General features: G+C 41.8%; 1 protein-coding gene across 1 annotated transcript; it reads right to left on the minus strand.

Moving 5' to 3' along the window:
- Positions 1-259: 259 nt before the first annotated feature.
- On the minus strand, positions 260-12,816 carry LOC115439410 (alpha-tectorin-like). The gene is given in 17 exon segments (XM_030163252.1): positions 260-459; positions 625-1,025; positions 1,151-1,308; positions 1,776-2,374; positions 5,981-6,028; positions 6,194-6,594; positions 6,720-6,877; positions 7,345-7,943; positions 8,032-8,584; positions 8,823-9,406; positions 9,499-10,075; positions 10,157-10,557; positions 11,752-11,917; positions 12,011-12,106; positions 12,188-12,466; positions 12,574-12,689; positions 12,750-12,816. Coding segments are annotated over 17 exon segments (5,403 nt in total).
- Between the last annotated feature and the right edge of the window lie 239 nt (positions 12,817-13,055).

A 13,055-nucleotide genomic window follows, 5' to 3' on the forward strand; every position in this document is an offset into this window, starting at 1 on the left:
ATGCTTGCAAGTACAAAAGGTAATTCCAAATTAATCAGTACAAATACGTAGCGAAGTGAGAATCTTTGTGAAAGGATAACTGTATATTATTATTGGACCTATATGGATTTAACTGAATGGAATACAAAAGTTAAAATTTTAAGAACAAATAGACTAGTAGTTGTTTGACCAAGAAAAAAGGACCTGAAATTGATGCAAGAAAGGGTTTTATTCTAGAATCTTAAGAGTGAATTTAGGATTTTTAGTTATTTGTTTCAACTTACACTATAGTAGGAGCCATCATACTGGCAGCCACAGTTTCCGCTGGAACACACCCAGTCCCACTCCTCAGGAATCCCTCATCACAGAAACATCCTTCAGAGCAAACATGCTCACAGGTGGCATCAATGCTGCTGGCACAGGTGTGGCCACAGTCAGTCCCACACAGCTCATAATGGCTGTTGGCTGGACAGTCAATGCCTTAAAAAGTGAAGAAAGATATTTTTTGATATGTCATGTTAATGATAATTTAGATCAATAATAATGAACAATTGCTAGATTCAAGAAACAATCTGAGTAAAAACACAAACCATTTCTGATATTTGTGTGTATTTAGATGATGGAGGCTCTGACTGGGTGACTTACTACATGTAGTGTTTTGTCTCCAAGCGTAGATTCGGACATTAGCAGACTGACAGGCACTGACATATGCCTGAATAGATCTGCACACAAGATCATAGCCTTGATTTTCCGACACACAGAAATCATATACACAGTCATTGAAGTATGGCGTTGGGTCCACCTGCTGATGGCAGAAGCTGAGGGGGCCATCAGCTGCTGTAATCACTTCACACTGAGCTCTAGCAGGTTGGTCATTGGTACATTGAGGACAGGAAGTGCCACACCCATCACTGCAGCTGTAGTTCCCTACCACCTTCCAAGCAGTCCCAAACTCAGATGGAGAGGTGACTACCACTCCAGATGGAGTCATGAAGTCATCATTTCGGTTTCCATTGAAGTTTCCACAGAGACCACAAGTTCTCCCACTGTGTTTAAGAAAATGGTTAGAAAGATATTCAGATTTATGTATTAGATTGTAGGTTATTGGAAATGTTATAAAATACATGAGAAAAATTATCCTAATCCAAATGAGGATGAGGAGAGCAGATACCTGTAATTTGAAGGTACGGTGATTGACACTGTACTCCGTCCATCATAAGAGACACTGAGGCCAAAATCTGTATCTACAAATGTGCGAAGTCCACTTGCATAAATAGAAACAAGACCTCCATCCAGCAGAAGAGGCAAATTCTTAGTTATGCCATCCACCTGTAACATTTTGGGAAAAATACATTATTCAAACTGCACAATGATTGTGGATTTCTGAGGCCAGTACCACAACTAAAATGTAACAGTTACACAAATGTGATTTCATTTTACCATAAAGGAAAAATATAAAACTAAATTAAGATGGTTTTAATAAATTACCCTTCAAACCTTTTTCCATACACATTTGAATTAAATTTCAATCATATTGTGAAAACAAAACATTCACTGAATGTTAAAATGATTTTAAATGCATTCTTACATACTACTGACATGTATAACTTCATATCAGATTATGGTTGACATAAGCACTAATCCTTACAGATCTATTTTGTAACAGAGTTATTGTGGCTGATATTGATCCTAGTTTAATGGGAACATTTATTACATCATTTTAAATGGCTTTTCAAATTCATATTTAATCTTAAAGTTGTGAATGTCACCAACTATTCAGGTACGGTTGATCTTACCTTTACCACACCATGGTTCTGCCTTGACATATGCACTCTGTAGCCCCACACATTCACAAAAACCTCAGCAGTGATTGAAACTGGCAGCCCTCGCCATGCCTCATTCCTGGCCTCCACAGAAAACTGGTGGAGTCCAGTGGTGTCATTACAAAGCGTTGCCAGAACATAGCGGCAGGTTCCCTGGAAGTCATAGGCATTTCGATCAAAGGTCAGATAGTGAGGGTCACCTGATGCAGAGCAGGTGCCATGAGGACTGGGATGGCAGCCGTACTCTCCTCCAACCACACGACAGGACTCCTGGGCACCACAGGAATTGGGGACACAGTGAACCAGTCCAGTAATACCATCACAGGAACACAGGCTCTGACATTCATCGCCAGCCCAGAACTGTTCTCCTCCCTGCCGATAGCGGCCTTGGTGGTGGCATCCACAGCCTGTTGGTGGTACGCACTGGTTCCCATTGAGGACAAAACCATCATCGCACTGACAACCCTCCTGGCACGGAGTGTTACAGGAGAAAGGGAAGGAGAGGCTGGGGCATGTGGAAGGACAAGAATCTCCACAGACTTCATAATGGCTGTTTGATGGACAGGTCAGCTCTGGACAGAAACACAGAAGTGGATTAAATGAAGTCAACATGTATTTAGGTCAAAGCCAACCTGAAGCAAAAGGGAGAAACATCTTACCACAGCCAGTTGCATTCCTCCAATGTCCGAGGGTAACACCCTTCTGTTGGCACATCAGTGCATAATCTCGGAAGACCTCACACAGCGCTGATGCTGGATTTGCAGAGGACCTCAAAATCTCCACACATACATCCACCTGTTGCCATGGATTCACCCTGTCCCAACATGCAGAAAATGGCCCACCTGACAATGCAAGGAGGCCACAGTGCTCTGTAGTGTTGAAATTAGTTTCATTGTTATGATCCATAGTTTCCACACAGTGTGCACTGAGGGAGCCATCTCGCCAACTGTCCCCAAATGCCTGAGAACTGTTGACCAAGATACCATTGGGTGTGCGGAAGTCATCATGAGGGTGACCATTGAAATTACCACAGAGTCCTCCTATTGAACTACTGTAAACAACTGGTGCAGTGATTCTGACAAAGTGCGGCCAGACTGTCTGCACAGTTACACCAAAGGAAGTGTGAAGGACGATGCTGTGAATGCTGCTGTGATAAATCTGAATTCCACTGTTGGCTGATGTGAATGGTAGTCTGATGAGCTGGCCATCAACCTGCACGTACACATTAAAAAATATATTAAAGCCAAGATAAAGATTTTTAAAATTTATTTCAAGAAAAAACAATTACATTAGCATAAGTCTCCAAAATGTTACCTTTAAAACAACATAACAATATTCATAAAACACAACCTTTCTAACTACAGCTACAATTGTCTTTTTGCAATGAATGCCTCAATTAAAATGGTGATATACCAAACAGACATTAGAGATGTGCTCCTTTGACTTACCTGTACTCTGCTGTGGCTGGACATCTCAATGGACACATGTGTTCCCTGTGCCTCAAATTTTAGTACCCGAGCAAAGCCCTGCCGGGCTTGGGGGACTTTTTCTGCACTTACTACAAAGTGGGGGTGACTGGACATTCCCATTACTTTGGCAAGGGTCAGCTGACAAGCCCCAGGATACTGGTATGTCAACCCATCAAATGTTTGATATGACCCTGGGCCCCTGATCCAACATGTGCCAAAGCTGTTAGGTCTGCATCCTCTTTCTCCTTCCTCCAACCTGCAGGATTCAAGTGGACCACAACCATAGGGCTGACAGCTCATAGAGCCATAACTGCAGTTACACCGTCTCCCACAGTCTTGGTCTAATATTACAGTCTCTCCAGAGTGGTAGTAGTTTCCCTCAAAACTGCAGCCACACTGAGCATGAGGGACACAGTTCCCACCGCTGAGGATGTAACCTGAATTACAGATGCAGCTCTCCTGAGCAGGGAGGGGGCAGTTCTGGGTAGAATTAGGATTGACGCAGGTGGCAGGACATCCTGTACCCTGGGACTCAAAGTGGCTGTTGGCTGGGCAGGGGATTTCTAGAATGAAATTCATAAAAAGGTTGACACTGGGGTCAGAATAAATTTATAAAAAGGTTCTTTCAAATTTACTTTTATGACTGACAGACATACCACAGAAGCCCTGTCTCCTCCAGCTAGGCAGCTGTACACCATTCTGTTGACACTGACTTGCATATGCACTTAGGGCTTGGCAAAGAATAGGTTGGTATCCTCGCCCGACACACAGGTCAAAAACACAACTCTCCACGAAGTTTTGTGGGGGAAGCTCTTCATGGCAAGCAGCAAAGGCCCAGAGCTGTTCTGAAGAATACCACAATGATCACTGTTGCCGTATAAAGCTGTCTGAGCATCAGTACAGGAAGCACAGCCCAGACCTCCACACCCAGTCCCACAACCATCATCATCTTCTCCTGGTGCTTTCCAGCTGTTGGCGAAGACAACATCAGAGCTCACAACTACGCCTTGCCGAGTTCGAAAGTCGTCCTCTGGGTGATTGTTGAAGTCCCCACACAGGCCACATGTCTTATTCTGGTAACCATAGGGGACACTGATCTTCACATGATGATATGCGTCATAGGACACAACTAATCCAAAGACAGTGCTGATGGTCACAGAAAAACCTGATTCATAAACTTGGACTGTGCCATTGTTGAGGAAGAAGGGTGTGGTCATGAATTGCCCATTGACCTGTAAGACAGCATGTTGTAGTAAAAATACACAAAATGCTTGACAATAAGTACATTTGAATATTACAATTATTGTGATAACCACTAACTTTGGCCGCACCACGACGTCCTTTTACAAGCTCAATGGTTTCATTATAAACAAACACTTTGACCAGTCGTGTCCAAGAGACATGCGTGCTGCCTCGATGCTCATTAGAACCTTCTACTCTATAGTAGGGCTGTCCATCACCACATTGCTCAGACAGAATGTACGTACACGTGCCTTGGAAGTGAAACACAGCCCCATCAAAAGTATAATAATGTGGATCACCACTTATGGTGCAGGTTCGCCTCTGGATTGCTTGACAGGAAAATTGAAACTCATCACGTTGGCATATTTGAGAAAGGTGCAGGGCTGGTTCTGACACTGCAGGCCTGATGAGGTGCAGGTGCACTTTTGTGCACACGTACTGTCACTCCAGAATGAGTCACCCAGCTGCACAGGCTCACCTTAAAAATAACAAGGACAGGAAATAACCATTTTGTGGTATTCATGTCAATACAAAAGAATAATTTTCCATTTAATTTGGTCTAAACTCGTATTAAAAGTGTGTAGTGTAGCTTTAGTCACCCTCAAAGATGCAATTCTGATCAAAACAGCCCAGCTGGCCATTTCTGATGGTACACTGTTGTGAAACGGTGCAGGATGCAGAAGAACAACGCAGGTCATTGGGAGCATGGCATGCACAATTTTGGAAGCAGCCATCGGTCCAAAAGGATTCACCAGCCTACATCCAAAAGCAAAATGCATAGCACTTAGCAGGCCAAATGCAGCTTTAAATGGAATCACTGTACATATCACACAACGATCCATCTCAAGCGTATACTGGCATGGAACATTTGGTGTGAGCTATCCCATCTATCATTAAGATTAAACTGATTTGTAAATTATGCTAGAAATAGAAATTATGCTAGAAATAGAAATATAGAAATATTTAAAAAAAAAAAAAAAAAAATAGATGGAAAACCCAAAAGTATGACTCATCTAAAATGTTCATTGAGGAGGGGTGGTGACTGTATTTATTGTATGCTTGCAAGTACAAAAGGTAATTCCAAATTAATCAGTACAAATATGTAGCGAAGTGAGAATCTTTGTGAAAGGATAATTTTATATTATTATTGGACCCATATAGATTTAACTGAATGGAATACGAAAATTAAAATTTTAAGAACAAATAGACCAATAGTTGTTTGACCAAGAAAAAAGGACCTGAAATTGATGCAAGACAGGGTTTTATTCTAGTATCTCAAGAGTGAATTTAGGATTTTTAGTTATTTGTTTCAACTTACACTATAGTAGGAGCCATCATACTGGCAGCCACAGTTTTCCGCTGGAACACACCCAGTCCCACTCCTCAGGAATCCCTCATCACAGAAACATCCTTCAGAGCAAACATGCTCACAGGTGGCATCAATGCTGCTGGCACAGGTGTGGCCACAGTCAGTCCCACACAGCTCATAATGGCTGTTGGCTGGACAGTCAATGCCTTAAAAAGTGAAGAAAGATATTTTTTGATATGTCATGTTAATGATAATTTACATCAATAATAATGAACAATTGCTAGATTCAAGAAACAATCTGAGTAAAAACACAAACCATTTCTGATATTTGTGTGTATTTAGATGATGGAGGCTCTGACTGGGTGACTTACTACATGTAGTGTTTTGTCTCCAAGCGTAGATTCGGACATTAGCAGACTGACAGGCACTGACATATGCCTGAATAGATCTGCACACAAGATCATAGCCTTGATTTTCCGACACACAGAAATCATATACACAGTCATTGAAGTATGGCGTTGGGTCCACCTGCTGATGGCAGAAGCTGAGGGGACCATCAGCTGCTGTAATCACTTCACACTGAGCTCTAGCAGGTTGGTCATTGGTACATTGAGGACAGGAAGTGCCACACCCATCACTGCAGCTGTAGTTCCCTACCACCTTCCAAGCAGTCCCAAACTCAGATGGAGAGGTGACTACCACTCCAGATGGAGTCATGAAGTCATCATTTCGGTTTCCATTGAAGTTTCCACAGAGACCACAAGTTCTCCCACTGTGTTTAAGAAAATGGTTAGAAAGATATTCAGATTTATGTATTAGATTGTAGGTTATTGGAAATTTTATAAAATACGTGAGAAAAATTATCCTAATCCAAATGAGGATGAGGAGAGCAGATACCTGTAATTTGAAGGTACGGTGATTGACACTGTACTCCGTCCATCATAAGAGACACTGAGGCCAAAATCTGTATCTACAAATGTGCGAAGTCCACTTGCATAAATAGAAACAAGACCTCCATCCAGCAGAAGAGGCAAATTCTTAGTTATGCCATCCACCTGTAACATTTTGGGAAAAATACATTATTCAAACTGCACAATGATTGTGGATTTCTGAGGCCAGTACCACAACTAAAATGTAACAGTTACACAAATGTGATTTCATTTTACCATAAAGGAAAAATATAAAACTAAATTAAGATGGTTTTAATAAATTACCCTTCAAACCTTTTTCCATACATATTTGAATTAAATTATGATCATATTGTGAGAACAAAACATTCACTGAATGTTAAAATGATTTTAAATGCATTCTTACATATTATTGACATGTATAACTTCATATCAGATTATGGTTGACATAAGCACTAATCCTTACAGATCTACTTTGTAACAGAGTTATTGTGGCTGATATTGATCCTAGTTTAATGGGAACATTTATTACATCATTTTAAATGGCTTTTCAAATTCATATTTAATCTTAAAGTTGTGAATGTCACCAACTATTCAGGTACGGTTGATCTTACCTTTACTACACCATGGTTCTGCCTTGACATATGCACTCTGTAGCCCCACACATTCACAAAAACCTCAGCAGTGATTGAAACTGGCAGCCCTTGCCATGCCTCATTCCTGGCCTCCACAGAAAACTGGTGGAGTCCAGTGGTGTCATTACAAAGCGTTGCCAGAACATAGCGGCAGGTTCCCTGGAAGTCATAGGCATTTCGATCAAAGGTCAGATAGTGAGGGTCACCTGATGCAGAGCAGGTGCCATGAGGACTGGGATGGCAGCCGTACTCTCCTCCAACCACACGACAGGACTCCTGGGCACCACAGGAATTGGGGACACAGTGAACCAGTCCAGTAATACCATCACAGGAACACAGGCTCTGACATTCATCGCCAACCCAGAACTGTTCTCCTCCCTGCCGATAGCGGCCTTGGTGGTGGCATCCACAGCCTGTTGGTGGTACGCACTGGTTCCCATTGAGGACAAAACCATCATCGCACTGACAACCCTCCTGGCACGGAGTGTTACAGGAGAAAGGGAAGGAGAGGCTGGGGCATGTGGAAGGACAAGATGTTCCGCAGACTTCATAATGGCTGTTTGATGGACAGGTCAGCTCTGGACAGAAACACAGAAGTGGATTAAATGAAGTCAAACATGTATTTAGGTCAAAGCCAACCTGAAGCAAAAGGGAGAAACATCTTACCACAGCCAGTTGCATTCCTCCAATGTCCGAGGGTAACACCCTTCTGTTGGCACATCAGTGCATAATCTCGGAAGACCTCACACAGCGCTGATGCTGGATTTGCAGAGGACCTCAAAATCTCCACACATACATCCACCTGTTGCCATGGATTCACCCTGTCCCAACATGCAGAAAATGGCCCACCTGACAATGCAAGGAGGCCACAGTGCTCTGTAGTGTTGAAATTAGTTTCATTGTTATGATCCATAGTTTCCACACAGTGTGCACTGAGGGAGCCATCTCGCCAACTGTCCCCAAATGCCTGAGAACTGTTGACCAAGATACCATTGGGTGTGCGGAAGTCATCATGAGGGTGACCATTGAAATTACCACAGAGTCCTCCTATTGAACTACTGTAAACAACTGGTGCAGTGATTCTGACAAAGTGCGGCCAGACTGTCTGCACAGTTACACCAAAGGAAGTGCGAAGGATGATGCTGTGAATGCTGCTGTGATAAATCTGAATTCCACTGTTGGCTGATGTGAATGGTAGTCTGATGAGCTGGCCATCAACCTGCACGTACACATTAAAAAAAAAATATTAAAGCCAAGATAAAGATTTTTTAAAATTTATTTCAAGAAAAAAAAATCCATTAGCTTAAGTCTCCAAAATATTACCTTTAAAACAACATAACAATATTCATAAAACACAACCTTTCTAACTACAGCTACAATTGTCTTTTTGCAATGAATGCCTCAATTAAAATGGTGATATACCAAACAGACATTAGAGATGTGCTCCTTTGACTTACCTGTACTCTGCTGTGGCTGGACATCTCAATGGACACATGTGTTCCCTGTGCCTCAAATTTTAGTACCCGAGCAAAGCCCTGCTGGGCTTGGGGGACTTTTTCTGCACTTACTACAAAGTGGGGGTGACTGGACATTCCCATTACTTTGGCAAGGGTCAGCTGACAAGCCCCAGGATACTGGTATGTCAACCCATCAAATGTTTGATATGACCCTGGGCCCCTGATCCAACATGTGCCAAAGCTGTTAGGTCTGCATCCTCTTTCTCCTTCCTCCAACTTGCAGGATTCAAGTGGACCACAACCATAGGGCTGACAGCTCATAGAGCCATAACTGCAGTTACACTGTCTCCCACAGTCTTGGTCTAATATTACAGTTTCTCCAGAGTGGTAGTAGTTTCCCTCAAAACTGCAGCCACACTGAGCATGAGGGACACAGTTCCCACCGCTGAGGATGTAACCTGAATTACAGATGCAGCTCTCCTGAGCAGGGAGGGGGCAGTTCTGGGTAGAATTAGGATTGACGCAGGTGGCAGGACATCCTGTACCCTGGGACTCAAAGTGGCTGTTGGCTGGGCAGGGGATTTCTAGAATGAAATTCATAAAAAGGTTGACACTGGGGTCAGAATAAATTTATAAAAGGTTCTTTCAAATTTACTTTTATGACTGACAGACATACCACAGAAGCCCTGTCTCCTCCAGCTAGGCAGCTGTACACCATTCTGTTGACACTGACTTGCATATGCACTTAGGGCTTGGCAAAGAATAGGTTGGTATCCTCGCCCGAAACACAGGTCAAAAACACAACTCTCCATGAAGTTTTGTGGGGGAAGCTCTTCATGGCAAGCAGCAAAAGGCCCAGAGCTGTTCTGAAGAATACCACAATGATCACTGTTGCCGTATAAAGCTGTCTGAGCATCAGTACAGGAAGCACAGCCCAGACCTCCACACCCAGTCCCACAACCATCATCATCTTCTCCTGGTGCTTTCCAGCTGTTGGCGAAGACAACATCAGAGCTCACAACTACGCCTTGCCGAGTTCGAAAGTCGTCCTCTGGGTGATTGTTGAAGTCCCCACACAGGCCACATGTCTTATTCTGGTAACCATAGGGGACACTAATCTGCACATAATGATTTGCGTCATAGGATACAACTAATCCAAAGACAGTGCTGATGGTCACAGAAAAACCTGATTCATAAACTTGGACTGTGCCATTGTTGAGGAAGAAGGGTGTGGTCATGAATTGTCCATTGACCTGTAAGACAGCATGTTGTAGTAAAAAAAAGCTCTACAATAAGTACATTTGAATATTACAATTATTGTGATAACCACTAACCTTGGCCGCGCCACGACGTCCTTTTACAAGCTCAATGGTTTCATTATAAACAAACACTTTGACCAGTCGTGTCCAAGAGACATGCGTGCTGCCTCGATGCTCATTAGAACCTTCTACTCTATAGTAGGGCTGTCCATCACCACATTGCTCAGACAGAATGTACGTGCATGTGCCCTGGAAGTGGAACACAGCCCCGTCAAAAGTATAATAATGTGGATCACCACTTATGGTGCAGGTTCGCCTCTGGACTGTTTGGCAGGAAAATTGAAAGGCATCACGTCTGCATATTTGAGAAAAGGTGCAGGGCTGGTTCTGACACTGCAGGCCTGATGAGGTGCAGGTGCACTTTTGTGCACATGTACTGTCACTCCAGAATGAGTCACCCAGCTGCACAGGCTCACCTAGAAAAAAAATGACATGCAATGTCTTGTATATGTTCTCGAGAAGTAAATAACATGAAGCTGTCAGAGGAATGTGTTTTATTACGTATGGTGTTTCTATTGCACAGCTCTCTCTCTTCTTATTTTGCTCGAGCATTACTGCATTAATGCTGTCAGATATAGGTTTGATTCTATTCTGTGTCCATAGGAGGACACACCGATAGAACCAAATAAATATACCATAGAAATGAATTTATAAAGTATCAATACCTACAGATTAAATACCAATATAGTGGTGGCATCACAGTCAATCAGTCAATCAATTTATATAGCACTTTTCATACACACACGTGCACACGCACACACAAACACAAGCACACATACACTTTAAAAACACTGACTGAGCATGAGAGGGGCCAAAAAGTAAAAGAGGAGGCACTGTCTCAGGGAGCCATCCACACCAGGAGGCAGCCACCGACCCTAGCAACCTGGCGCAACCAACACAGTGCCACATCCTGACCAGTGAGAGAGGGCCAGAAACTGCCACCGCAGTGCAGCAGCAGGGACACCCACCCACCAGGGAGGAGCAGACCCCATGGAAGGAAAGCGCCACAGCCACCGGAGTCCACAGCTGCAGTGACAAACACTGTATGCTGCTATTTTGATATCTAGAGTACAATTAAAGATGTACTTGACATGGTATTTTGTTTTTTATGAACTAATTCTGTTTCTGTATGCAAAGTAAAATAATGTAAGCATCCAAAATAAAACTAGGATGTTTGAAAAAGCTATGTTTAAAAATTTTACACTCTATTTAACACCAATTTGAAATACTCAAAACGAAATTTTTGAAAGCTTAGGCTACTTACAACATTGATTTTCACAGATGTGACATCACATGTTTTAGATACAAATATATAATCAAATTTTGAGTATTACCTGACAGCCTCATGCTGCTCGCTCTCTGTCTTACTCACAGCACCTTTTCTGCACATACATATATGTATTTATACATTAAATTTAATTAATTAAACAAACAAAAAATGCTGTGTTCGACCTATTTATAATGAAAAAACTAAATTAAATTAATAAATTTTAATATTAGTGCTTTCTTGTTTAATTTTCATTTCCCTTACCACTCCTCTTATCATTATTTGTGGTTGTACATTACAGGTGGTCATCATAAATGCAAAGCTTTGCATCTGCTTATCTTACCCTTAAAGGTGCAGCCTTTTGATCCATGATCTGTGCGGAAAGCCCAGCGACCCGCTATATTAACGTTGCTTTGCAGGCGGAAAGGTGAGTTACTGCTTGTCGCAGCTTTTGAGTAAGAGCCAGGAATGGTGAAATGGTGAGTCGAGTTGATCGTATCATATCCAGCCTGAAAGGACGCAGAAAATACAATAGAAATCAAATTAAGAAGAAGAATAGAATTTGTTTCCAGTAGCTTGAAAAATAATTTGGTTGCTCCTACCTGTACATTGATAACAGTTGGCGCTATTTCCCCATAGTTCATCAGTACAAAGGATTGTTGGCTGTTAGAAATCAACACTGCTTGGACAGTTGTGCCCTGGAGACAAGATTTTAGATCAAGTCACAATATGAGGTTTATATATTGTTCTGTTTTCTCATTTTAACCAAGCTGACTTACATTTCCTGTATCTGGAAAGTAGGGAACCTTATACCATGTTGCCACAAAGACCCAGCTGGCAACAAAGTTCAACCCAGGGAAGTACTGATTAATATCTTGTGTAGCCCGTTGAAGAATGGTGCCACTGGTGTATTGATTGTAGTACACCACACCAGTTTCACTGTTGTCCAAATCAGTCCAGAATGGGGCTATGACGTCTCTGGGTCCATGTAATGGAAACTTTTGTGGAACAAAATTGAACCATGGCATTTGAAATGTCATGTGTCCATTGTTGTTGACCTGCAAAAAGTTTTATATTTTATTGTTTAGTAGAGTATACGTCATTCATCCTTGGTTTTGTCTATGAACATTGTTATTGTATATAATATTGTATCTGAAAAACATACATAAATCTGATTATACTTCCGTCCAAAATAAACAAATGATCCTTGAAGGGTTATTAAAGGAGAACTTCCATCATCTAGTTGAGGACTTGTATCTCCATTAACTGGATAGAAGATTTCTAGGAAGAACAAAATTAAATAGTCACATTACGGAAATAACATTTTGCAAATATGCTTACTGATCAGAGATAATACTTTGCTGATAATTTGTCCATGTGCAGTAGTGGAAGAGGTTTTCAGTTTCATATTTCCCTAAGTACAACCGAGTATTTAATGCCAGGTAAAAGTCATTACAAATCTTACTGATACAAAAGTATGTAAACATTATCAGCAGGACAAAACAATTCTTATTAAAAGCAAAAGTAGTCATTGGACAGTAAAATGGAACCTGTCAGTGCTTTATTATTATATATATTTTGGTTTCCATGTTAATACACTTGGCCATTAAGTTGGAATAATTTTGTTTTCACATTCCTCTCAACACA

This window comes from Sphaeramia orbicularis, chromosome 19, assembly GCF_902148855.1.
Source record: "Sphaeramia orbicularis chromosome 19, fSphaOr1.1, whole genome shotgun sequence".
In the NCBI taxonomy this organism is placed as follows: domain Eukaryota; kingdom Metazoa; phylum Chordata; class Actinopteri; order Kurtiformes; family Apogonidae; genus Sphaeramia; species Sphaeramia orbicularis.